At 44.6% G+C, this 26,179-nt stretch overlaps 1 protein-coding gene across 9 annotated transcripts in view; it reads right to left on the bottom strand.

The window, feature by feature from the left end:
• Window positions 1-26,179, bottom strand: part of trak2 (trafficking protein, kinesin binding 2) — a 105,130-nt gene that overhangs the window by 860 nt on the left and 78,091 nt on the right. For all 9 annotated transcript variants that reach the window (XM_067988060.1, XM_067988061.1, XM_067988058.1 and 6 more), the window contains 8 exons: window positions 25,911-26,041; window positions 25,698-25,772; window positions 18,121-18,255; window positions 16,217-16,293; window positions 14,814-15,014; window positions 12,418-12,722; window positions 6,432-6,731; window positions 5,014-5,113 (listed from right to left, as the gene is read on the bottom strand). In XM_067988060.1, coding sequence (XP_067844161.1) covers window positions 5,014-5,113; window positions 6,432-6,731; window positions 12,418-12,722; window positions 14,814-15,014; window positions 16,217-16,293; window positions 18,121-18,255; window positions 25,698-25,772; window positions 25,911-26,041 — 1,324 coding nt within the window. The remainder of the gene's footprint in view (window positions 1-5,013; window positions 5,114-6,431; window positions 6,732-12,417; window positions 12,723-14,813; window positions 15,015-16,216; window positions 16,294-18,120; window positions 18,256-25,697; window positions 25,773-25,910; window positions 26,042-26,179) is intronic.

Below are 26,179 nucleotides of genomic sequence, written 5' to 3'. Positions count from 1 at the left end.
TAATCCATGGGAGAGCAATACACAAGACTATTCATGTAAACCTGGACAGTCTGTGACACAGCCATCCACAGTTATTTGAAGGAATCCTGGCAATCCAAGTTTTATGGTTAGTGTATTCGACTACCCACATTGCCCGATTTGGGTATTAGTGTGAATCCAAGTTTGCAGGTGCTGTCACTCTAATGGGGTGAAATCACTCTGTGCAATATTAAAGAAAGACAGACTTGTATTTATATAACGCCTTTCATTCTTTCAGGATGTCCCAAAGCGCTTCATAGCCAATGAAGTACTTTTGAAGTGAAGTCATTGTTGTAATGTAGAAATGCAGAAGCCAATTTGCGTACAGCAAGGTCACATAAACAGCAATGATCAAATAATCTGTTTTTTTTAAAAAGTGATGTTGGTTGAGGGATAAATATTGGCCAAGACACCGGGGAGAACTCCTCTGCTCTTCTTCGAAATAGTGCCGTGGAATCTTTTCCAACTACCCGAGAGATCAGGTTTAACGTCTCATCTGAAAAACGGCACCTCCCTCAGTACTGCACTGAAGTGTCAGCCTAGGTTTTATGCTCAAGACTGGAGTGGGACTTGAATCCACGACCTTCTGACTTAGAGACAAGAGTGCTAACCACTGAGCCTCGGCTGACACTCATTAGCATAGGATAAGGCTTTCCTACTAAATTCCTTTGTCCTCCATTTTAACAGAACAAACAAGTTAACTCCTGTTAAAATAGAAACGTCATACAAAGATTTCACAAGTGTGGTAATGTGTTTGAAAGTGTAGCTTAATTCACCGCATAAGACCACACAGGTTCAGATAGGTTCTCAATCAGGGAGGATAGCAGGTACTTAGCTATTTATTTTAAATAAAAATTACTTCTCTAACCATTGTCTTCGAGCTATGACCCCATGTGCCTGTCTTTATAGATATTAAGGAAACAAAAGAATATAGTTAAAATATTTTCAGGGGACTGGACAGCAGTGAGTCAGCACACTGCCCTCTTCACACCTGAAGGATGTGTTAAATTCATTACCACTGATGGAATGAAAGTCTGCAAGGTGAAGAGTTCACGCAGTCCTAACTAAGCCCTCACTGGCAAAAGCTGACAATGCAAAGTTGTCGGAATAATACCAGGGCTAAAAGGGTTAAATTATGAGGACAGGTTGCTCAGACTAGGCTTGTATTCCCTCGAGTATAGAAGATTAAAGGGTGATCTAATTGAGGTGTTTAAGACGATTAATGGATTGATAGGGTAGAGACAGAGAAGCTATTTCCTCTGGTGGGGGAGTCCAGAACAAGGGGGCATAATCTTAAAATTGGCTTGGCTGTTCAGGGGTGATGTCACAAAGCACTTCTTCACACAAAGGGTAGTGGAAATCAGAAGCTCTCCATCAAAAAGCTGTTCAGGCTGGGGGTCAATTGAAAATTTCAAAACTGAAATTAATAAATTTTTGTTATTAAGGGTTATGGAACCAAGACGAGGGAATGGAGTTAGGTCACAGATCAGCCATGATCTAACTGAATGGTGGTTCAGACTCGAGGGGGTGAATGGCCTACTCCTGTTCCTATGTTCCAAAGTTGCCCGTAAAGTTCAGCACTACCAGTCACAGGAAATTTACAACTGTTGGGATATTGATCTTCAATAAGTATATTATTTGCTGGCAATAAACTTGACTCTGGCCCCACCCTCAACTCCCCTGAACTAAATTCCCGATTGGATGGTGCATCAGTTAGCTAGTTTAATCCTGGATTATAATTGTATGCACAGTTAACAGAATACCTGTTAGGCAAAGAACATTTCATCCCATCTTCCATAAAAATTTATAGAATCTTACAACACCAGGTTATAGTCCAACAATTTTATTTGAAAATCGCAAGCTTTCGGAGATTATCTCCTTCGTCAGGTGAGTGTGGGATTCCTTGAATGTTTCGCATTTAGTCAGCGAACAATACCTGGTGATTACAGATAATCTTTCCAACTGCCCGTTGTCAAGGCAATCAAAGTGTTCAGACAGAGAGGTGTTACCTACAGGACCACCGAATATACAAACGGCCAGAACACAAGACAGAGAGAGAGGGAGAAACATCCGAAAGGAAGAGAAAGAGAGAGAATGACCCGTTGTATTAAAAACAGATAACTCTTTTCTCGCTGGTGGGGTTACGTGTAGCGTGACATGAACCCAAGATCCCGGTTGAGGCCATCCTCATGGGTGCGGAACTTGGCTATCAATTTCTGCTCGACGATTTTGCATTGTTGTGTGTCTCGAAGGCCGCCTTGGAGAACGCTTACCCGAAGATCGGTGGCTGAATGTCCTTGACTGCTGAAGTGTTCCCCGACTGGGAGGGAACCCTCCTGTCTGGTGATTGTTGCGCGGTGTCCGTTCATCCGTTGTCACAGTGTTTGCATGGTCTCGCCAATGTACCATGCTCCGGGGCATCCTTTCCTGCAACGTATGAGGTAAACAACGTTGGCCGAGTCACAGGAGTATGGACCATGTACCTGGTGGGTGGTGTCCTCTCGTGTGATGATGGTATCTGTGTCGATGATCTGGCATGTCTTGCAGAGGTTGCCGTGGCAGGGCTGTGTGGTGTCGTGGACGCTGTTCTCCTGAAAACTGGGTAATTTGCTGCGAATGATGGTCTGTTTGAGGTTGGGTGGCTGTTTGAAGGAGAGTAGTGGAGGTGTGGGGATGGCCTTAGCGAGGTGTTCGTCGTCATCGATGACATGTTGAAGGCTGCGGAGAACATGGCGTAGTTTCTCCGCTCCGGGGAAGTACTGGACGACGAAGGGTACTCTGTTGGTTGCGTCTCGTGTTAGTCTTCTGAGGAGGTCTATGCGATTTTTCGCTGTGGCCCGTTAGAACTGTCGATCGACGAGTCGAGCGTCATATCCCGTTCTTACGAGGGCGTCTTTCAGCGTCTGTAGGTGTCCATCGCATTCCTCCTCGTCTGAGCTGATCCTGTGTATTCGGAGGGCCTGTCCATAGGGGATGGCCTCTTTGACGTGGTTAGGGTGGAAGCTGGAAGAGTGGAGCAATGTGAGGTTGTCCGTGGGCTTGCGGTAGAGTGAGGTGCTGAGGTGCCCGTCTTTGATGGAGATTCGTGTGTCCAAGAAAGGAACCGATTCTGAGGAGTAGTCCATGGTGAGCTTGATGGTGGGATGGAACTTGTTGATGTTATTGTGTAGTCTCTTCAGTGATTCTTCGCTGTGGGTCCATAGAAAGAAAATGTCGTCGATGTATCTGGTGTATAGCGTTGGTTGGAGGTCCTGTGCAGTGAAGAAGTCGTGCTCGAACTTGTGCATGAAAATGTTGGCGTATTGGGGTGCGAATTTGGTCCCCATGGCTGTTCCGTGTGTTTGGGTAAAGAACTGGTTATCGAAGGTGAAGACATTGTGATCCAGGATGAAGCGGATGAGTTGTAGGATGGCGTCTGGAGATTGGCTGTTGGTGTTGAGTATTGATGCTGTTGCAGCGATGCCGTCATCGTGGGGGATACTGGTGTAGAGTGCCGAGACGTCCATCGTGGTGAGAAGTGTTCCTGGTTCAACTGGTCCGTGGGTACTGAGTTTTTGTAGGAAGTCTGTAGTGTCGCGACAGAAGCTGGGGGTTCCCTGTACGATGGGTTTCAGGATGCCCTCGACGTATCCAGAGAGGTTCTCACACAGGGTTCCTTTGCTTGATACGATAGGACGTCCGGGTGTGTTGGCTTTGTGTATCTTTGGGAGGCAGTAGAAGTCTCCCACGCGGGGAGTATGTGGGATGAGAGCGCGTAGGATGCTTTGAAGGTCTGAATCGAAGGTCTTGATCAGTTTGTTGAGCTGGTGGGTGTGTTCTTTGGTCGGATCTGCGGGTAACCGTCTGTAGTGTTCCTGGTTGTCCAGTTGTCGGTATGCTTCTTTGCAATAGTCCGTTCTGTTCTGTATGACGATGGCTCCTCCTTTATCCGCTGGTTTGATGACGATGTTGCGGTTGGTCTTGAGAGCGGTGATGACGTTGCGTTGTGCTCGGGTGACATTCTGGATTGTCTTGTGAATGCGGCTGATGAATCTGGCATTGACGCATTTCCTGACAGCTTGAGCACACATGTTCTGGCCGTTTGTATATTCGGTGGTCCTGGAGGTAACACCTCTCTGTCTGAACACTTTGATTGCCTTGACAACGGGCAGTTGGAAAGATTATCTGTAATCACCAGGTATTGTTCGCTGACTATAAATGCGAAACGTTCAAGGAATCCCACACTCACCTGACGAAGGAGATAATCTCCGAAAGCTTGTGATCTTCAAATAAAATTGTTGGACTATAACCTGGTGTTGTAAGATTCTTTACATTTGGCAACCCCAGTCCATCACCAGCATCTCCACATCATAAAAATGTATGCCTCATCATGCTTTATCAACCTTCGAAATGTTTTGCTTGTCTCATTGCATTAGGATTACTCATAAAAGAACTTAAAAAAAAACATTTGACTAGAGAAGCTGGGATTGTTCTCCTTAGAGCAGAGAAGGTTTAGGGGAGATTTAAGAGAGACGTTCAAAATTCTGAAGGGATTTGATAGAGATAATAAGGAGAAACTGTTTCCATTGGCAGTTGGGTAGATAACCAGATGATTTAAGGTAATTGGTAAAAGAACCAGTGGGGAGATGAGGAGAAATTTTTTTATGCAGTGAGTTATGATGATCTGGAATGCACTGCCTGAAAGGGTGGTGGAAGCAGATTCAATATTAACTTTCAAAAGGGAATTGGATAAGTACTTGAAAAGGAAACATTTGCAGGGCTTTGGGGAAAGAGCAGTGGAGTGGGACTAATTGGATAGCTCTTTCAAAGACACAGCACATTGAGCCAAATGGCCTCCTTCTGTGCTGTATCATTCTATAATAGCAAACCCAGCAAATATTCCACTTTTATTCAATGTTCACATGGTGTCAGAAATATAATGTATTAAACAGGACAGGTGATTAATGGAGACGACAGTTCTATATGAAAACAACGCAGTGCAGGCTAACACCTCACCTTGTCGTGACTTGAGCGACGTCTGTGGGATGGAGGATCCGGCAGGTGGTGACGGTGTAAGTAGAGTTGGTCTGCGACAGACATTTGCCTGGATTCCGCACTAGGAGCAGAAGAGAGAGACAATTTTGCACGCTCGCAATGGTTCTGATTTCAAACACAAAAAGCACAGTTTGAACATTTTAATGGCCCATTTCCAAAATGCAGTCTCTCTTGGTCTCCTCTGTGCCACACACCCTCTTGCCAGGTGAGAGGGTGGCACAGAGTCTGGCAACACCGTGAGTAAGCAGCCATCAGGAGGGGCTAGAATGGCTCAGGCTGAACAACCGCAGATCTTCTTTCTGCCTGTAGGGAGTTGCGTCTCCTCCATAACCCTAACCCTATCCCCACCTTGCAATCAGAGAGTGCAATCGAGATAGTGAGCATAGTACACAGCAAAATCACTGGCTCAATCCCACATCGCACTTGTCCGTAGCACCATATGGTGTTATACTGATGGATTGCTGGATGGGGCATGAACAGAACCAAGCCTCGAGTTATGCTACTCACGCACAACTTCTGTCTGGGGCTGGATCCCAAGAGCCGGCTCATCCTCTTGTAAGGAAAGGGTTAATCTTCATATTGTAGTAATGTTAGTTTTCAGCCTTTGATCGTTAAATAGGGAAGTATGATTTTTCAATTGTAAGATCATAAAATGGCTAGAAATACATGGGTAAGAAAGGGTTCAGCACAGACACAGGGCAGGCAGAAAAGCTCCCTCTGTTCATTCATTAGAAGGGAGGCCTTGAAGATAAACACCTGCCTGAGAAAGTATGAATCTGGAAAGTTAGAGACTGTAGTCAAGTAAAGGGGGTGCACTGCAAGGACACAACATAATTAAATCAGCGTTGAATGATACATAATATGAAACATGCAAATTATCACACAGAAGGGGTGAGAAAAAGATTCAAAGTTGCAAACTCTATTAATTTGAGTAAATTATAAGAACACACACAATTACCCCTCCTCTAACACACTGCAAGCCTCAACTCTTCATTCCTGACAAACAGATGAATACGCCCTGCTTCTACTGATGTAACTGGGACGAAAATATCAATGTGCAAGGATGGCTGAACTTGCATCCTGGATGGCGCAGCACACTTGCAACATCACAGAATGGCTCCAGTGCTACTTCAACTTTCTAAGTGTGCTAGTAAGATGTGGTGGCTGTACATTCAGCCTGCATAAGCCTATCCTTTTTAAAAATAAGGAAAATTTCAGGGTATTCTTCAAAAGGGGAGGATGTTACATGACGTACAACCCCCTTAAAATGGTCACACCCATTACTGTTTAATAGGAGTCTTAAGATAATTTGCTCACTGGCTCTCATTGTGCAAGGCTCCTGTTCATTAGCCCACCAGCAATTCTGCAGCATAACTCACCAGCTGTCGCATCATGAGCGGAGAAGCTCGTCATTGGCAGAAAAATATCCAACGGTGGCTCCCGCCCCTTTGGTGGCTGCTTCTCATTCGCCTGCTTCTCATTCTTCTCCTCGGGGGTGGATGTGTGCTGGGCTTTGAAGGTGATTCCTTCCTCACTGTCCTCCTCCAGGTCAGTCAGGTGGTAGATGCCATCTTCTGGCAGTAGCTCGAAGCCTTTAGTGAGGACCCCGGGTCGAGGGTCTAAAATTGTGCCCAGGTTAGGCTGCGCTAATTGTTGCCACTGATGCAAAGTCATAGAACCTACCAAGTGAGAGGAGAAGACACAAAATAAGATTAAGAATCTACAGAGCTGACCAGATAAATGCACCACCAACACAAGCATCAAGTCCTAGGGGAGCAGGTTGTAAGAATATAAATACATTTTTATGATTTTTAAATACAGCATGAAGACAGAACAACTAATGTAGCAATTAAGGTTAAGCCACATGAGTAGGCAGAACTAGTTTACCCAGTATGCTTGCATATCCTATCTTTTGATCACAGTAACACTGATAACATTGGAGAAGGATGAAACTTTAGTCAATGGAACTGGATATTGACCAGGATATGCACCAAGGTTTACCTGTTCGGCAATCGGTTTGATTACCTAAGCGTAAAACAATCAACAAAGTTAAACTCAGCAAGAATTGGGCAATGTATGATTGTTTTTTTTAAAATAGCAAAGAAGAGAGATACGAAGCAAAACTCAGTTAGAAACTGTGGCTACCTTCAAGGAGAGGTACCATGAACGACCTGGATAGACAATCGCTCACAATTCCGGGGGAGTTCTTTACACATAAGTTTCTAGATGTAGGACTGCGTATATTGCTCTGTATGTAGTCTTAAGATGAATGTTTTGAAACAATAATAAATGAAGTTAATTGTCAGATATATTACTGTCTCTAGCTTTACCAAACGGCTATCAAAAGGATAAGGATTATCTTAACACGGGTCATTTCCCATTCTAGATTTTTTGATTAAGGTAGTACAATTTAATCCAATAATCCTTATTTATTTTTACAGTGAAGGTTTGATTGCCTCAAACATTGGGGTGGGTAGCCCACTGAAAATGCAGACAACATTCATATAATGTTTCCGAAAATTAACTGAAAGGATTGGGCAGTGAATTCCAGTACTTTCAATTACCAGGACTCAGAGAGGGAGAAAAATAGTCGAGTGGGGGGGGGGGGGGGGGGGGGAAAGGAGAGAGAGAAGATGGCCTTGAGTGATTACTTTGCAGATGGACCCATCCAAACAAACAAGTATTTTCACATCAGGTCTAAGTAAAAATTCATATCATATTGATAACCAAGCGTAGCCCAGCTATCCAAAGTGTGAGATAGCTTTCTACTTTCATGGTATTTAAGAACCCTTCATAGCTGAACAAAAATCATGCTTCAAGTTCATTTTTATAGAGATTCTAATTTCTGCAATGGCATAATCGCACCCAACACGACAGTGCTGCAGTCTTGACAGTCACCATGTTTGCTATGAGCCCCACCAGACACCTCCCCAGGGACGAGTATAAATCTAACGGGACAAGAATATTCATACTGTGATTGAGGACATTGGAGTGGTGCATCATCACTTTAGTGCAGCAGGATATCACTGACAGGCTCCCACACACCACTCAGCCTTAAACCAAAGTTGAACAAGCTAAGGATACAAAACCAAATTCTGCCTCACATTTTTTTTATTCGTTCATGGGATGTGGGCGTCGCTGGCGAGGCCAGCATTTATTGCCCATCCCTAATTGCCCTTGAGAAGAGGGTGGTGAGCCGCCTTCTTGAACCGCTGCAGTCCGTGTGGTGACGGTTCTCCCACAGTGCTGTCAGGGAGGGAGTTCCAGGATTTTGACCCAGCGACGATGAAGGAACGGCGATATATTTCCAAGTGTGACTTGGAGGGGAACGTGCAGGTGGTGTTGTTCCCATGTGCCTGCTGCTCTTGTCCTTCTAGGTGGTAGAGGTTGCGGGTTTGGGAGGTGCTGTCGAAGAAGCCTTGGCGAGTTGCTGCAGTGCATCCTGTGGATGGTACACACTGCAGCCATAGTGCGCCAGTGGTGAAGGGAGTGAATGTTTAGGGTGGTGGATGGGGTGCCAATCAAGCAGGCTGCTTTATGGTGTCGAGCTTCTTGAGTGTTGTTGGAGCTGCACTCATCCAAGCAAGTGGAGAGTATTCCATCACACTCCTGACTTGTGCCTTGTAGATGGTGGAAAGGCTTTGGGGAGTCACTCGCCGTAGAATACCCAGCCTCTGACCTGCTCTCGTAGCCACAGTATTTATATGGCTGGTCCAGTTCCTGGTCAATGGTGACCACCAGGATGTTGATGGTGGGGGATTCGGCGATGGAAATGCTGTTGAATGTCAAGGGGAGATGGTCATTGCCTGACACTTATCTGGCACGAATGTTACTTGCCACTTATGAGCCCAAGCCTGGATGTTGTCCAGGTCTTGCTGCATGCGGGCTCGGACTGCTTCATTATCTGAGGGGTTGCGAATGGAACTGAACACTGTGTAGTCATCAGCGAACATCCCCATTTCTGACCTTATGATGGAGGGAAGGTCATTGATGAAGCAGCTGAAGATGGTTGGGTCTAGAACACTGCCTTGAGGAACTCCTGCAGCAATGTCCTGGGGTTGAGATGATTGGCCTCCAACAACCACTACCATCTTCCTTTGTGCTAGGTATGACTCCAGCCACTGGAGAGTTTTCCCCGATTCCCATTGACTTCAATTTTACTAGGGCTCCTTGGTGCCACACTCGGTCAAATGCTGCCTTGATGTCAAGGGCAGTCACTCTCACCTCACCTCTGGAATTCAGCTCTTTTGTCCATGTTTCGACCAAGGCTGTAATGAGGTCTGGAGCCGAGTGGTCCTGGCGGAACCCAAACTGAGCATCGGTGAGCAGGTTATTGGTGAGTAAGTGCTGCTTGATAGCACTGTCGACGACACCTTCCATCACTTTGCTGATGATTGTGAGTAGACTGATGGGGCGGTAATTGGCCGGATTGGATTTGTCCTGCTTTTTGTGGACAGGACATACCTGGGCAATTTTCCACATTGTCGGGTAGATGCCAGTGTTGTAGCTGTACTGGAACAGCTTGGCTAGAGGCGCAGCTAGTTCTGGAGCACAAGTCTTCAGCACTACAGCTGGGATGTTGTCGGGGCCCATTGCCTTTGCTATATCTAGTGCACTCAGCCATTTCTTGATATCACGTGGAGTGAATCGAATTGGCTGAAGACTGGCTTCTGTGATGATGGAGATATCGGGAGGAGGCCGAGATGGATCATCCACTTGGCACTTCTGGCTGAAGATGGTTGCAAACGCTTCAGCCTTGTCTTTTGCACTCACGTGCTGGACTCCGCCATCATTGAGGATGGGGATGTTTGCAGAGCCTCCTCCTCCCATTAGTTGTTTAATTGTCCACCACCATTCACAACTGGATGTGGCAGGACTGCAGGGCTTTGATCTGATCCGTTGGTTGTGGAATCGCTTAGCTCTGTCTATAGCATGTTGCTTCCGCTGTTTAGCATGCATGTAGTCCTGAGTTGTAGCTTCACCAAGTTGGTACCTCATTTTTAGGTACGCCTGGTACTGCGCTTGGCATGCTCTTCTATACTCCTCGTTGAACCAGGGTTGATCTCCTGGCTTGTTGGTAATGATAGAGTGAGGAATATTCCGGGCCATGAGGTTACAGATTGTGCTGGAATACAAATCTGCTGCTGCTGATGGCCCACAGCGCCTCATGGATGCCCAGGTTTGAGCCACCAACCCCCTCCATCTTGATTTGGTTCCTCTATTGCTTGGATCTCAATTTCTTTCACAGACCTCTATCCCATATGCAGAGCTGCCATGTTAAAGGATGTCCACAGTTTAACATGGAGCAAGTTAGTGCTAACCAAATAAAAAAACATTAGGTTTAAAAAAAGTACCGCTCAATCTGAACACAGATCAAGTAAGGTATAGTTTGTTTTACACAATATGTTCCATTTGTTGTTTGTCCATGATGTACAGTGTCATAACGCACTTAGTTCTCTGTGCTGGGTACAATTGAAGGCAGATTCTCTGTAGCAGGAATTCTTATGTTTTCAAAGGGTCAAGTGATCAAATAAAAGTTCATACACAATGAGACCTGATGTTACTGGATCATTAGAAAGTTAACAGATCGTGGCACAATCAACACTAAAAGTGTCTAACACATCATTGTTAAAAACTCTAGGTATTTGTGCAGTTTTCTGGATGGGTTTCCAGTTATGTTGTCGGCCCACTCTTTGAACATGGTGGGGGTGGAAAAGAGAGAGATCCACGAACACATTAACTTGTATAAAATCATCAAATAGTGGACCTCTGGTACAGGCTGCCAGCTCGTGCAATGAATGCCGATTCGCTAAATTCCTTCAAGCGAGAGCTGGATTTGTTTCTGGCTGGGGCCGAGATCAGGGCCAGAGTGATCTCCCAGACTAGTTTTGATCGCCTAAGGGAGTCGGAGAGGAATTTCCTAGATTCCACCCCCCCCCCTCCCCAAATTGGCCTGAGTTTTAAATGTGGTTTTTCACCTCTCCCAGGAGGTCACATGGTTTCAGTGGGGTGGGATGGGGAGTGTATATATGGTGATGCACAAGGTATTGCAATTGTGTGGGACAGGCGGGTTGAACCAGAGGGTCTTTTCCGGTCAGTTATTGTTCATATGTATGTTCGTATGTATGTTTGTATCGTGGTCAGTACCCCAATATACCGTCATTGTCTCAGGACATTATTGCCTACACAGACAAAACTTGTGCTGAGCCCAAATCACAAGCATTTTGGCATACCTACGAATTTTCATCATTTCCACCTTTGTGGAGTTATAATGAAAACATTGCTGCCATCCAAAACAAATGGGCCATCATATCCTTCATGGTGGTGATTGGTGGGGGGTGGGGAGAAATAAGCGGACTAGTACCAGTAGCTGGTGCGGTGCATAATATCAAAGCCTTGGTTACTCAATAATTTTTTGTTTTAAGAAAATCAAATTGGGCCACACTGTTTATTAAAGGGCCCTTGGCGATACCTTCATTGTAGGCCCTTAGCCGTGATGAGAATCCTGGACAGTGATATTATGGTTGAATATGGCAGCTCGATGCAGGAGTATAAAGTCTATCGTCTCTTAATAAAGCAAAACAGTATCCTCCATATCAGAGCAAACGAGGAAGATTATTCTTTCTTTTAAGATTAAGCAAGTTCAGTTTCAGAGCGAGTCACCTTTGAAAGTTTTAATTAGGCACGTTCTGTGAGCTCAACTGCTTGTGTAAGATACTGTCAAGAGCTATATCAGCATAGTGATGGGACATTTGTTCCCCTTCTGAAGGCATTGATTCTCTACTGGGATATAGTTCCTCTGGCGCTGGGCACTGTCTGGGACCTCATCCAACTGGTCATTCTTCAGACATGGTCTAGACATGGAGTCTCAGCAGGTTTGGGTTTTGGGGGGGGGGGGTGGGGGTGGGGGTGGCAGTTGGGGGGCAAAAGAGAAGAGGGCGGGGTCCCACAGTCGAGCCCCGCACTGCCTTCACACACTTCACATTTCTAGCAGGGGTTGCTGGTGGACAGCAATCAGGAGCAGCAATCCTAGCTAACTTTTCCCCTCCCTTGAGCCAGGGATGCTGAGGCCAATTGTGGTGCCCCGACCGGCCCTCCAGAGATCGGCTGACATCACACATTGGGGGATCCTGAGGATCAAACCTGTTGTGGGTTAGCACAGCTACTCAAGTAAAAAAATTCTTTGACGATCAGATGTAGATGAAAAGGGGTGGCCAAGGACCAATTTTCACCCCCCGTCCGTGGGTGCTAATACGCTAATAGATGGTTGGCTGATCCAGGTGTCGGACTCGCTGTTTATTTTTTAAATTAATGGAAATTGCGATCATTAGCGAGCACAGATTGCCCTCAAGTCCCTATCCTTACCTTCTATCGGCTTGACTATCTGTAGTTTCTCAGGTAGGAACGTGCGGTAACAGCTGGACACCCCGGAGAAGCAGGACATCTCCGTTAGATCTGTGAGGTTGGTCCCTATGGACAGTACGCTCTCTGCCGGCGTATTGCAGCCGCTCTCCTCTTCAGTCGCCAGGGCCATCAGCTTCCGGTCCCGCTCATCTTCGAAGAACATTTTCTCGCTCAGGTAATTCTCCTGCCGCAGAGAGAGCCGGCGCAGGGCAGTGGCCAGGTCTTTGCCCCCGGGAGTGCCAGGCTGCCCAATCCTCGATGGGTTGCTGCAAGGGAAAATGAGAGCGTGAGCAACATTTGGAAGGCTTTCCAGGTTAAGGCGGTCAAGTTGGGAATAACCAGCTATGAGCAGCTAGTGACCAGATTATCGAGTAATCGCTAACCAGCAGTTACCAGCTACCTGGCTCTAAGTGTACTGAAACGAGGTTACAGTAAATGGTACAACACTTATTCAACTGAAATATATTTCACAGGCTATCAGCAGACAAGAAATGGAGTCACAGTTCAAATAAATCCATGTTGACATCGTAATAGTGTTGCCATGGATACAGTACTGGACTGTCAGTTGAGAATTAGAAGCCTCGTCGACAGAACCTAAATCCCAACATTGAAATTCTGTTTCGAAATTCCATCCAAAAAACTTACCCACAGTCAATAAAGGAAGAAAACTTAGGGAAAATGAAGTTGCTCATCCATCTCAAAGGACCTGTCTGGTCTGCCTGAAAGATAATGCGTGCAAATCAAATGCAACCATATCATTCTATCCAGTATGGGGTTCTCTATTTTCACTGACAAAAAGATGATGCGCCATAGTCATCTACTTAACCACTATGTCGGAATTAAGGTCATCTTAACTCACTGACCATCATTCACCTGATGAAGGGACCTCTGTGGTCTCAAAAGATGAGGAAAGGGTTAAATAGTGTAGATATAGAGATGTTTCCACTTGTGGGGAAGACCAAAACTAGGGGCCATAAATATTAGTCACTAATAAATCCAATAGGGAATTCAGGAGAGTGGTTAGAATGTGGAACACGCTACTACAAGGAGTAGTTGAGGCAAATAGCATAGATGTCGTTAAGGGGAAGCTAGATAAACACGAGGGAGAAAGGAATAGAAGGTTATGCTGATAGGGTTAGGTGAAGAGGGGTGGGAAGCATAAACACCGACATGGACCTGTTGGGCCGAATGGCCTATTTCTGATGTAAATTCAAGTAATTCTATGTAAAATGACACAATGTGATGTAAAATGACACAATGTGATGTACAACGACCAAGGAAAACCACACTAAGTGATGCAATCAGTATTTCCACTAGTGACACAAACTGGAGAACTCTGAGGTTTAGCCTCCAGCCTAGAGATTTATTTTACGCCACTGGTCTCAACACCCTGTTTGTAGCGTCTGTGGCACATTCTCAGCTGAAAGTGGATGTAAATATAGGACTTTTACAGCTTGATAGGCCAAGAAAATCCACCAAAGCTCCTTTGCAATGTCCTTGTGATTGGATTTTACACCAGGAAAAGAAAACTTTTATTTAAATGGAAACTTTCAAGTCAGAATCCATTTTACACATTAATCTACTGACAGACCACAGGCAATTTGTGCGTGCATTTTTTTTGTTAAAGTGAACCAGTAATTATTTTTAATGTATCCTGTATAACAAAGTTAATTGCTGATTGTAGATTGCACCTGTCATTACTTAGTAATAAATGCACACTGCCTGCCATGAACATTAGACTCTTCAGGTTCATAAGTGAAATATTGCTTGCGGGTATATTCCGCAACCGCTACAAGTTTCCACTGTAATCAAGACCCTACGCAGTTACCCACACTTTCAGCTGTGGATTGATGTGTAGTGCAAGCAGAAGGAAGAAACACAATGGGAAATGGCAAAATGAGATACAACAGGAAGCAGTTTGTATGGGCACAAACATGGAGTATCTGAAATCTGGGAAAATCTTTCATTCAAATTTATTGGCAAGTAACCAGCAATTGAGGGATAACAAATTTCCACCTGGGTTTTATTCTCTCTCTGCATAAAATCACAAGTTAACAAGTGTACCAAAACTAGTGCAAAGGAGTTAAAATGCAAAGGTGCCACCAAGTGAGCTAACTGTAGCTCATAGTGGGAATTAAACCCAGTAAAGTACAGAAAGTTTTCTGCCTTTATTCCAATTCGTTGAGTTTAATGGAGCGAGTGTTCAACCAGTTTTCTAACATTACATTGCCATACACAACAGATCACATAAAAGGCTGCACATGTATGTTTCTTCCCTTTATCCGTCCTTCCCCGTAACTTTGGCCGTTGGCCAGTGAGAGGGTAGTTCATTCAGTTTAATGTCGTCTGTTACTTACCAGTGGGGATCTGCTTCACTTGGCAAGTTATTCGTCACTTTTGTATCAGTTGGTCCCATGACAGAATGGTGCTGTTTCACTGTCATGACAACAGATGAGCCACCTGATCCCGGGATAGATCCCAGAGGAGTTGCCGGCGTGTGTGATTGTATGGTTTCATTAATGCTCCTGACTGTACTGAAAACCCGTTTGTGTTGGTTCCTGAGGTAAAAACACAAGAAGGAATGCTTTAATGAATTGGAAAACTACCGTTGCTTGGTGCCGGAGGAAGAGAAGAGCTTGGCCGTTCAGGGGTGAGGTCAGGAAGCACTTCTTCACACAAAGGGTGTATCAATGACTTGGGTGAAGGGACCGAATGTATGGTTGCTAAATTTGCTGATGACACAAAGGTAGATAGGAAAGTAAGTTGTGAAAAGGACATAAGGAGTCTGCAAAGGGATATAGATAGGTTAAGTGAGTGGGCAAAAATTTAGTAGTAGGAGTATAATGTGGGAAAATGTGAACGTGTCCATTTTGGCAGGAGGAATAGAAAAGCAGTATATTATTTAAATGGAGAGAGACTGCAGAACTCTGAGCTAGAGAGGGATCTGGGTTGGACAAATTGGGCCTGTGTACATTGGAGTTTAGAAGAATGAGAGGTGATCTTATTGATACATATAAGATCCTGAGGGGACTTGAAGGGGTAGATGCTGAGGGGATGTTTCCCCTTGTGGGAGAGACCAGAACTAGGGACTACAGTTTAAAAATAAAGAGTTTCCCATTTAAGACGGAGATGAGGAGAAATTTTTTCTCTGAGGGTAGTGAGTCTGTGGAACTCCCTTCCCTAGAGAGCAGTGGAGGCAGGGTCACTGAATATTATTTTTAAGGCTGAGTTAGATAGTTTCCTGATTAACAAGGGAGTCAAAAGGTTATCGTAGGTAGATAGGAAAGTAGGATCACAATCAGATCAGCCATAATCTTATCAAATGGCAGAGCAGGCTCGAGCGGCTGAACGGCCTACTCCTGCTTTTAATTCGTATGTATGTAGTGGAAATCTGGAACACTCTCCCCCAAAAAGCTGTTGAGGCGGGGGGGGGGGGGGGGTCAACTGAAAATTTCTAAACTGAGATTAATAAATTTTTGTTAGGTAAGGGTATTAAGAGATATGGAACCAAGGCGGGTAAATGGAATTAAGATACAGATCAGCCTTGATCTGATTGAAAGGGGGAACAGGCTCGAGGGGCTGAATGGCCTACTCCTGTTCCTATATTTCTTTGGGTTGGGGTGGCGGGGGGAAGAGAGGCAAATCGTTCTATGATTTATCATGAAGGTGACGGGTTCCATTCAGTCAAGGCTATTGCTTTTTACAATATAGCAGGAACAAATAAGAAAGTGCTCAGAGCAGGGGACCCATTTTTGTTTACCTTTGGTCTTGAATAGTTGACTCTTCAAGATTTAGCTCCCTGCGCATGCTTCCCTCAATCTCAGCAGCCAAGGAATCCTGTAAGGATATTACATTTATACTCAAGTTTCCAAAACTAGTGTAAAATTAACAAAGAGCAAAATTAGCTGCAGAAACAGTAAATATGTATGTAGCCCCATCACTAATTTCAAAATCCTACCATAATGTTCTGTCTGACTTTAGACGACTCAAAGCCATCGCAATATGAGATTTTAGCTAACTTGGTACAAAGTTGTTGACCTTATAATTCATTGGTCAAAGTTGTCTATTGTTTTTTTTAAATCTAAGTGACTGGGTTTGCATTTTCTCTTCAGAGTGAAGCCACTGTGAAACTGTCCATCATCACAGCAAGACACTTTGCCAACATGCTCAGATTTCATAATTCCCCTGCCCCATTTGTTACATTATCCTCTTCCATGCCTTTCTTCATCCAGTTGACTAAGAGCAGGTAGCTTCTCCCAGACTCTATAGGTACTGCTGTGTGGGGTGAGTGGTGCCAGTTGGCACTGTCTCTCTCGCGCTCTCATTGTCTTGTCCTCCGCTCAATGCTTTCTCCTGTTCACTCAACTTACCGTATTGGTGAATCATGAGACTGATGCTGTGCCCAATTATTGACTACTCCTCAAAGTTCATCCATTAAATACTACTACTGGGGAACGATGTAGTATTGTGGTCAGCACACTCTTCCATGGGACTTGAGTATGAATCTAGCTCGGATTGATTGGATGAAGTCCCTCTGTCTCTGCTGGTTGTAAGGATCCTGGATGAAATCAGTTTGGGACAGCCTCAATCTATTTCCTACCAATTTAAAATTCCACCCAAAGAATTGAAATAACCTAAACAGGAATATACTCTAACAGGGGGCACAGAGCCTCAAATTCTTTTGAGTCAATATACAGCCGACGGAGGAATCCAAACAGTTTTTACAATAGTGCATGTAAAAGAGGTATTCAAAGACGATTAGGAACAAAAAGTTGTTGAAAATTGAAGTAGCATACATTAAAATGGAGGTTTAAGATGGCTGTGGTGGAGTGATAACCCTCAGCACCAAGTTGCTGGGGCACAAGTTCAATCAATCCCTGAATTGCTGACTTCAGCCACTTTGCCATGGAAACATGCCACGCAATGAATCAGAGCACAGAAAGAGGCCATTTTGAAAGAGCTATCCAATTAGTCCCATTCCCCTGCTCTTTCCCCATATCCCCATAGGCCTGCAAATGTTTCCTTTTCAAGTATATATCTAATTCCTTTTTGAAAGTTAGTACTGAATCTGCTTCCACCACACTTTCAGGTAGTACATTCCACATCATCATAACTCACTGCCTAAAAAAAATTCTCATTTCCCCACTGGATTATTTGCTAATTTTCTTCAATCTGTGTCCTCTGGTCACTGACCTTCCTGCCAGTGGAAACAGCTACCCCCGATCTACTCTATCAAAACCCCTCATAATTTTGAGCACCTCTATTAAATTTCCCCTTTACTCACTCTGCTCTAAGGAGCACAATCCCAGCTTCTCTGGTCTCTCCTCATAACTGAAATCCCTCATCCTTGGTACCATTCTAGTAAATCTCCTCTGCACCCTCAAGGCAGATGCATCACCATTTTTTCTGGTGGGAAGGAGGGAAGAGAAGGAAGGAGGAGGAGGAAGAAAAAGGTAAGAGGAGGAGAGAAAGCACATATATGGTGAATCAATCCCGGGTAACTGCTACACACCTAGCGGCTGGTGCGAAAGCTATCAGTGGCGAGATGGAAGAAGCTTGCCCAATCCACTTGTTCCGCAGTCAGTCAATATCTGAGGCTGGAACAGTGGGATTTAACACACTCGCTTAAGAAAAAAAAATGGATTTGATTGCACATCTTCATACCATTGGGAACATGCTGTAGGATTGGGGCCGCTGAAGTGAGGATGATGTTGATTTGTTCCGTAATTCTTTTAGTTCCTCCTGGGATTCATGTAACATTCCCAAACACTCAACATTCCGATCTTGCACTTCTTGCAGCTGCAGTGAACAGGAACAAGGTTAAAAGTCGTCACAAGAAGCACAGACCATCCCACTGATCAAACTGGGGAATCTGCACACCCTGCGGCATCAGTCAACACAATACACCTTTCTTTTTCAGTGCATGCTCGTGCGTATGGTTGTGACTGCTGAAGTGCAATATCTGTTATGTGGCATCACGGATGGGGAGTGTTATCCACCGCCCACCCACTCCAGTCTATCTCAAGTATGGGAATAAGGTTAGGGAGGGAGGAAAACAGCAGCATACCAGTAACACATCTTTAGCATTTAGTAATTTTGCAACTTGGCTGTTGCATACAAAGGCCCTTTAAGATGAAAAGCCAAAAATCACAGGTTGAAATGGGAGTTCGGAGAATCAAATGATACTTTTATTCTTTAACAATGGTTAAATGACATAAGGTTCTGCTATTTTTTCCTCCCCAGAAATTCCCAGCCAATAAAAGGTTCATCAGTTTACTCTGACCTGCTCTTCCCCTTTACTGGGAGGGAAAACTGGGAGGGTTGTGTCAGCCATGGCTCAGTGGGTAGCACTCTCGCCTCTGAATCAGAAGGCTGTGGGTTCAAGTCCCACAACAACAACGTGCATTTATATAGCGCCTTTAACATAGTAAAATATCCCAAGGCGCTTCACAGGAGTGATGGGGGTAACATTCTGGCATGGGTGGAGGATTGGTTATCGAACAGGAAGCAGAGAGTTGGGATAAATGGTTCACTTTCGGACTGGCAACCAGTAACCAGTGGTGTTCCACAGGGGTCAGTGCTGGGTCCCCAACTCTTTACAATCTATATTAACGATTTGGAGGAGGGGACCGAGTGCAACATATCAAAATTTGCAGATGATACAAAGATGGGAGGGAAAGTAGAGAGTGAGGAGGACATAAAAAACCTGCAGGGGGATATAGACAAGCTGGGTGAGTGGGCGGAGATTTGGCAGATGCAATATAATATTGGAAAATGTGAGGTTATGCACTTTGGCAGGAAAAATCAGAGAGCAAGTTATTTTCTTAATGGCAAGAGACTGGAAAGTACTGCAGTACAAAGGGATCTGGGGGTCCTAGTGCAAGAAAATCAAAAAGTTGGTATGCAGGTGCAGCAGGTGATCAAGAAAGCCAACGGAATGTTGGCTTTTATTGCTAGGGGGATAGAATATAAAAACAGGGAGGTATTGCTGCAGTTATATAGGGTATTGGTGAGACCGCACCTGGAATACTGCATACAGTTTTGGTGTCCATACTTAAGAAAAGACATACTTGCTCTCGAGGCAGTACAAAGAAGGTTCACTCGGTTAATCCCGGGGATGAGGGGGCGGACATATGAGGAGAGGTTGAGTCGATTGGGACTCTACTCATTGGAGTTCAGAAGAATGAGAGGCGATCTTATTGAAACATATAAGATTGTGAAGGGGCTTGATCGGGTGGATGCAGTAAGGATGTTCCCAAAGATGGGTGAAACTAGAACTAGGGGGCATAATCTTAGAATAAGGGGCTGCTCTTTCAAAACTGAGATGAGGAGAAACTTCTTCACTCAGAGGGTGGTAGGTCTGTGGAATTTGCTGCCCCAGGAAGCTGTGGAAGCTATATCATTAGATAAATTTAAAACAGAAATAGACAGATTTCTAGAAGTAAAGGGAATTAGGGATTATGGGGAGCGGGCAGGAAATTGGACATGAAGCTGAGTTCGGATCGGTCAATGCCCTGTGGGTGGCGGAGAGGGCCCAGGGGCTGTGTGGCCGGGTCCTGCTCCTACTTCTTGTGTTCTTTAGATTTGTGGTTGGGATCAGATCAGCCATGATCTTATTGAATGGCGGAGCAGGCTCGAGGGGCCGATTGGCCTACTCCTGCTCCAATTTCTTATGTTCTTATGATTATCAAAAACAAATTGACACCGAGCCACGAGGAGGTATTAGGCCAGTGGACCAAAAGTTTGGTCAAAGAGGTAGGTTTTAAGGGGCGTCTTAAGGGAAGACGGAGAGGTTTAGGGAGGGAATTGCAGAGCTTGGGGCCTAGGCAGCAGAAGGCATGGCCGCCAATGGTGGAGCGAAGAAAATCGGGGATGCGCAAGAGGCCACAAATGGAGGAGCGCAGAGATCTCGGAGGGTTGTAGGGCTGAAGGAGGCTACAGAGATAGGGAGGAGCGAGGCCATGGAGAATTTGAAAACAAGGAGGAGAATTATAAAATCAAGGCGTTGCCGGACTGGGAGACAATGTAGGTCAGCGAGCACAGGGTTATTGTGTGAACAGGACTTGGTATGAGTTAGGACACGGACAGCAGAGTTTTGATTGAGCTCAAGGTGGGAGGCCGGCCAGGAGAGCATTGGAATGGTCGAGTCTAGAGGTAACAAAGGCATAAAATCGATGCCAACACTCCGATGCAGTTCTGAGGGAGTGCTACACTGTCGGAGGTGCCGTCTTACAGATGAGACGTTAAACTGAAGCCTTATCTGTCCTCTGAAATGGACCTAAAAGATCCCATTGCACTATTCAACGAACATGGAAGTTCTCCCCTGCGTCCTGGTCAATGTTTATCCCCCAACCATCACCTTTAAAAAAAAAGATTTTCTGATCATTATGACACTGCTGTTTGTGGGACCTTGCTGTGCGCAAATTGGCTGCTGTGTTTTCCTACATTAGAACAGTGACTACACTTCAAAAGTACTTCATTGGCTGAAAAGTGTTTTGGGATGTTCTGAGGTCGTGAAAGGTGCTATATAAATGCATGTTTTTCTTAATAGTTTATGTAGAAAAAGAATACTTAGCATTCGAACACTAAAACCAATGATAAGGTTCTGCTATTTTCCCCCCATAGGAACCAGCAAAAATCAATGCAGATTGAGATAAGGGGCAGATGCAAGGGGTAAGATGCATGCACTTGAAAGGGTGGGGAGTAGAAGAGATGCAACAGCTGATTTGGACACGAGCTCTGATGAGCAAGATGGAATTCAGCCTGATCTACCAGTGTTTTGGGAGTCAAAAAACGTTTGTTATGGTTAAACACTTCTACAGTTAAAGTTTTAAATTCAGTGCTCTAATATCCAGCTTTTCTTTTCCCCTTTCCCCCTATATAATTTTTTTTAAAGAGTATTTTCCATCTCCTCCCTCTAACAACCCATCTTGTAACCTTGTTGGCAGAGGACTTTACTACAGCCTGGCTGTGGTGGGCGTGGGGGGGTGGAGGCTGGGTCAAGGCTCTTACACTCAGCCACTAGGACTCTACCCCTCCCCACATTATGTAGTCGAAAGCTGTCGTGGCTGTTTATCTCCACAACTTATTTTTGTTATGAGGGCCAACTACAGAGTGTACAACATTGCAAGAGAGAAATTCAGCTGACATTTCACACACTGGACTCGATGACTCAAAGCTGCAATCAAATGAAGAGAGAAAAGCAAACATGTTCAGACAAAACCCTGACAAATTTATTTATCAGAGTCCTGGTATCCTACCAACTGCAGTATCGGCTGTGTCTCAGTGGGTAGCGCACTCGTCTCTGAGTTAGAAGGTTGTGGGTTCAAGACTCCAGAGACTTGTGCACAAAATCTAGGCTGACACTCCTAATGCAGTACAGAGGGAGTGCTGCATTGTCAGAGGTGCTGTCTTTCGGATGAGACGTTAGACCGAGGCCCCGTCTGCCCTCTCATGTAAAAGATCTGCCCTCAGCATTCATCTCTCCTGAACAACAGACAGCAAAGGAAATCCATGTCCCACCACACTATACTGACCCAGGCTGCTACGCCTTCAGAGAAGTGACCAGTTGCAGACATGTAACCAACTAATTATTGGGCTAAATGATCAGGAGATATCCCGTTCAGTTATTACTTAGAATGTACAGCACAGAAACAAGCCATTTGGCCCAAATGGTCTATGCTGGCATTTATGCTTACAAGCCTCCACCCACCCCTCTTCATCTGACCCTATCTACATATCCTTCTCCCTCATGTGTTTATGTAGCTTCCCCTTAAATGCTCTTCATCTCAACTACTTCATGTGGTAGCAAGTTCCACATTGTAACTACTCTCTGGGTTAAGAAGTTTCTCCTGAATTCCTTATTGGATTTATGAGTGACTATCTTATATTTATGACCCCGAATTTTGGACTCCCCACAAGTGGCAGCATCTTCTCTACGTCAACCCTATCGAACCCAGTCAGCTTTCATAGAATCATAGAAGTTACAACATGGAAACAGGCCCTTCGGCCCAACATGTCCATGTCGCCCAGTTTATACCACTAAGCTAGTCCCAATTGCCTGCACTTGGCCCATATCCCTCTATACCCATCTTACCCATGTAACTGTCCAAATGCTTTTTAAGACAAAATTGTACCCGCCTCTACTACTGCCTCTGGCAGCTCGTTCCAGATACTCACCACCCTTTGAGTGAAAAAATTGCCCCTCTGGACCCTTTTGTATCTCTCCCCTCTCACCTGAAATCTGTTCCCCTCGTTATAGACTCCCCTACCTTTGGGAAAAGATTTTGACTATCTACCTTATCTATGCCCCTCATTATTTTATAGACTTCTATAAGATCACCCCTTAACCTCCTACTCTCCAGGGAAAAAAGACCCAGTCCATCTGACCTCTCCCTATAAGTCAAACCATCAAGTCCCGGTAGCATCCTAGTAAATCTTTTCTGCACTCTTTCTAGTTTAATAATATCCTTTCTATAATAGGGTGACCAGAACTGTACACAGTATTCCAAGTGTGGCCTTACTAATGTCTTGTACAACTTCAACAAGACATCCCAACTCCTTTATTCAATGTTCTGACCAATGAAACCAAGCATGCCGAATGCCTTCTTCATCACCCTATCCACCTGTGGCTCCACTTTCAAGGAGCTATGAACCTGTACTCCTAGATCTCTTTGTTCTATAACTCTCCCCAACGCCCTACCATTAACGGAGTAGGTCCTGGCCCGATTCGATCTACCAAAATGCATCACCTCACATTTATCTAAATTAAACTCCATCTGCCATTCATCGGCCCACTGGCCCAATTTATCAAGATCCCGTTGCAATCCTAGATAACCTTCTTCACTGTCCACAATGCCACCAATCTTGGTGTCATCTGCAAACTTACTAACCATGCCTCCTAAATTCTCATCCAAATCATTAATATAAATAACAAATAACAGCGGACCCAGCACCGATCCCTGAGGCACACCGCTGGACACAGGCCTCCAGTTTGATAAACAACCCTCTACAACCACCCTCTGTCTTCTGTCGTCAAGCCAATTTTGTATCCAATTGGCTACCTCACCTTGGATCCCATGAGATTTAACCTTATGTAACAACCTACCATGCGGTACCTTGTCAAAGGCTTTGCTGAAGTCCATGTAGACCACGTCTACTGCACAGCCCTCATCTATCTTCTTGGTTACCCCTTCAAAAAACTCAATCAAATTCGTGAGACATGATTTTCCTCTCACAAAACCATGCTGACTGTTCCTAATCAGTCCCTGCCTCTCCAAATGCCTGTAGATCCTGTCCCTCAGAATACCCTCTAACAACTTACCCACTACAGATGTCAGGCTCACCGGTCTGTAGTTCCCAGGCTTTTCCCTGCCACCCTTCTTAAACAAAGGCACAACATTTGCTACCCTCCAATCTTCAGGCACCTCACCTTTAGGAGCTTTAGGTCACCCCCTTAGCCTTCTCTTTTCTAAAGAGCTCCAACCTATTCAGTCTTTAATGATCGTTATAACCTCTCAGTTCCGATATTATTCTTGTAAACCTTTTTTGCATCTTCTCCAGTGCTTCTATATCCACTTTGTAATATGGAGTTATATAAGCTATCATTGACTGCACAAGACTAGAAATGTAGTTAACTGTATCTGTTAAATGCCTGAGAGGGATTGGAAGGCTTGGTGGGATAAAGTAGTGGACAGGGGACTGTCAATGGACGTTATTTATATGGACTTCCAGAAAGCATTTGATAAAGTCCCACGTAAGAGACTGTTAGCCAAGATAGAAGCCCATGGAATCGAGGGAAAAGTACGGACTTGGTTAGGAAGTTGGCTGAGCGAAAGGCAACAGAGAGTAGGGATAATGGGTAGGTACTCACATTGGCAGGATGTGACTAGTGGAGTCCTGCAGGGATCTGTCTTGGGGCCTCAATCATTCACAATATTTATTAACAACTTAGATGAAGGCATAGAAAGTCTCATATCTAAGTTTGCCGATGACACAAAGATTGGTGGCGTTGTAAGCAGTGTAGATGAAAACATAAAATTACAAAGGGATATTGGTAGATTAGGTGAATTGGCAAAACTGTGGCAAATGGAATTCAATGTAGGCAAATGTGAGGTCATCCACTTTGGATCAAAAAAGGATAGAACAGGGTACTTTCTAAATGGTAAAAAGTTAAAAGCAGTGGATGTCCAAAGGGACTTAGGGGTTCAGGTACATAGATCATTGAAGTGTCATGAACAGGTGCAGAAAATAATCAATAAGGCTAGTGGAATGCTGGCCTTTATATCTAGAGGACTAGTGTACAAGAGGGCAGAAGTTATGCTGCAGCTATACAAAACCCTGGTTAGACCGCACCTGGAGTACTGAGAGCAGTTCTGGGCACCGCACCTTTGGAAGGACATACTGGCCTTGGAGGGAGTGCAGCATAGGTTTACTAGAATGATACTCGGACTTCAAGGGTTAAGTTACGAGGAGAGATTACACAAATTGCGGTTGTATTCTCTAGAGTTTCGAAGGTTAAGGGGTGATCTGATCGAAGTTTATAAGATATTAAGGGGAACAGATAGGGTGGATAGAGAGAAACTATTTCCGCTGGTTGGGGATTCTAGGAGTAGGGGGCACAATCTAAAAATTAGAGCCAGACCTTTCAGGAGTGAGATTAGAAAACATTTCTACACACAAAAGGGTGGTAGAAGTTTGGAACTCTCTTCCGCAAATGGCAACTGATACTAGCTCAATTGCTAAATTTAAATCTGAGATAGATAGCTTTTTGGCAACCAAAGGTATGAAGGGATATGGGCAGGTATAGAGTTAGATCACAGATCAGCCATGATCTTATCAAATGGCGGAGAGGCTCAAGGGGCTGAATGGCCTACTCCTGTTCCAAAATTCCTATAGCATACTTGTTCTTTCCTACCTGGAATTCAGCCTGGGTAGAATAAGTCTCAGCATTCTTAACTGAAAGCCTAGTGTACACAAGACTATAACCAAAAGCTGCCTATAACGGAGCACTAAATGGACGCCATCGCTAAGAGGGAACAACGGCTGATGTGGAAAATGGAAATGTCACACTGGTGCACAGTAGGAGTTGTTCGTCTAAAGTTAAGGCTAAGATTAGATGAAGCTTTACTCTGCAGCTGACTGCAGAAAGTGAAGAGTTTTTGGTTTCTCATTTTGATGAGCACAAAAAACACACTACCATAGAGTTAAACCTAGCACAGGGTAAAAAGTGGAATACTCACCTCGGCTGTAAGCTGTCTCTGGGCATCTTTGGATGCCTGTAGATGTTGTTTAAGTTCTTCTTTTTCAATGGCACACTAGGAAAAGAAATACAAAGACCCATGATGTGTTTTTAAGGAAAACATAACCCAAGCAGCAGGCAGGCTTCAACATCAGCCTTGGTTACAGATTTGATGGGGATTGTGTGCCACAGTTCCTGGGCTTTTCACACTTACCTCTTTGACTTTAAGCTGAAGCTGCACGATTTGACTGAGTAAATTGGTGATCTCCTCCTGGTGACGTGCAATGTCATCATTCTTTCTGGAGAGTTCGTCTGCCAGGTTGGAAATGTGTATGTTTGTTTCTCCTTCAAAAAAAAGAGAAAAGGGAGGGCGAGGTGAGTAAGAGGAGAAAGAAATGGTGAATGCATGAATCATAGAAAGTTACAGCACAGCCATTCAGCCCATCGTGTCCATGCCAGCCGAAAAAGAGCTATCCAGCTTAA

Source organism: Heptranchias perlo, chromosome 7 (genome assembly GCF_035084215.1).
Source record: "Heptranchias perlo isolate sHepPer1 chromosome 7, sHepPer1.hap1, whole genome shotgun sequence".
Lineage (NCBI taxonomy): Eukaryota > Metazoa > Chordata > Chondrichthyes > Hexanchiformes > Hexanchidae > Heptranchias > Heptranchias perlo.
This window is presented reverse-complemented; position numbering and strand designations above follow the sequence as displayed.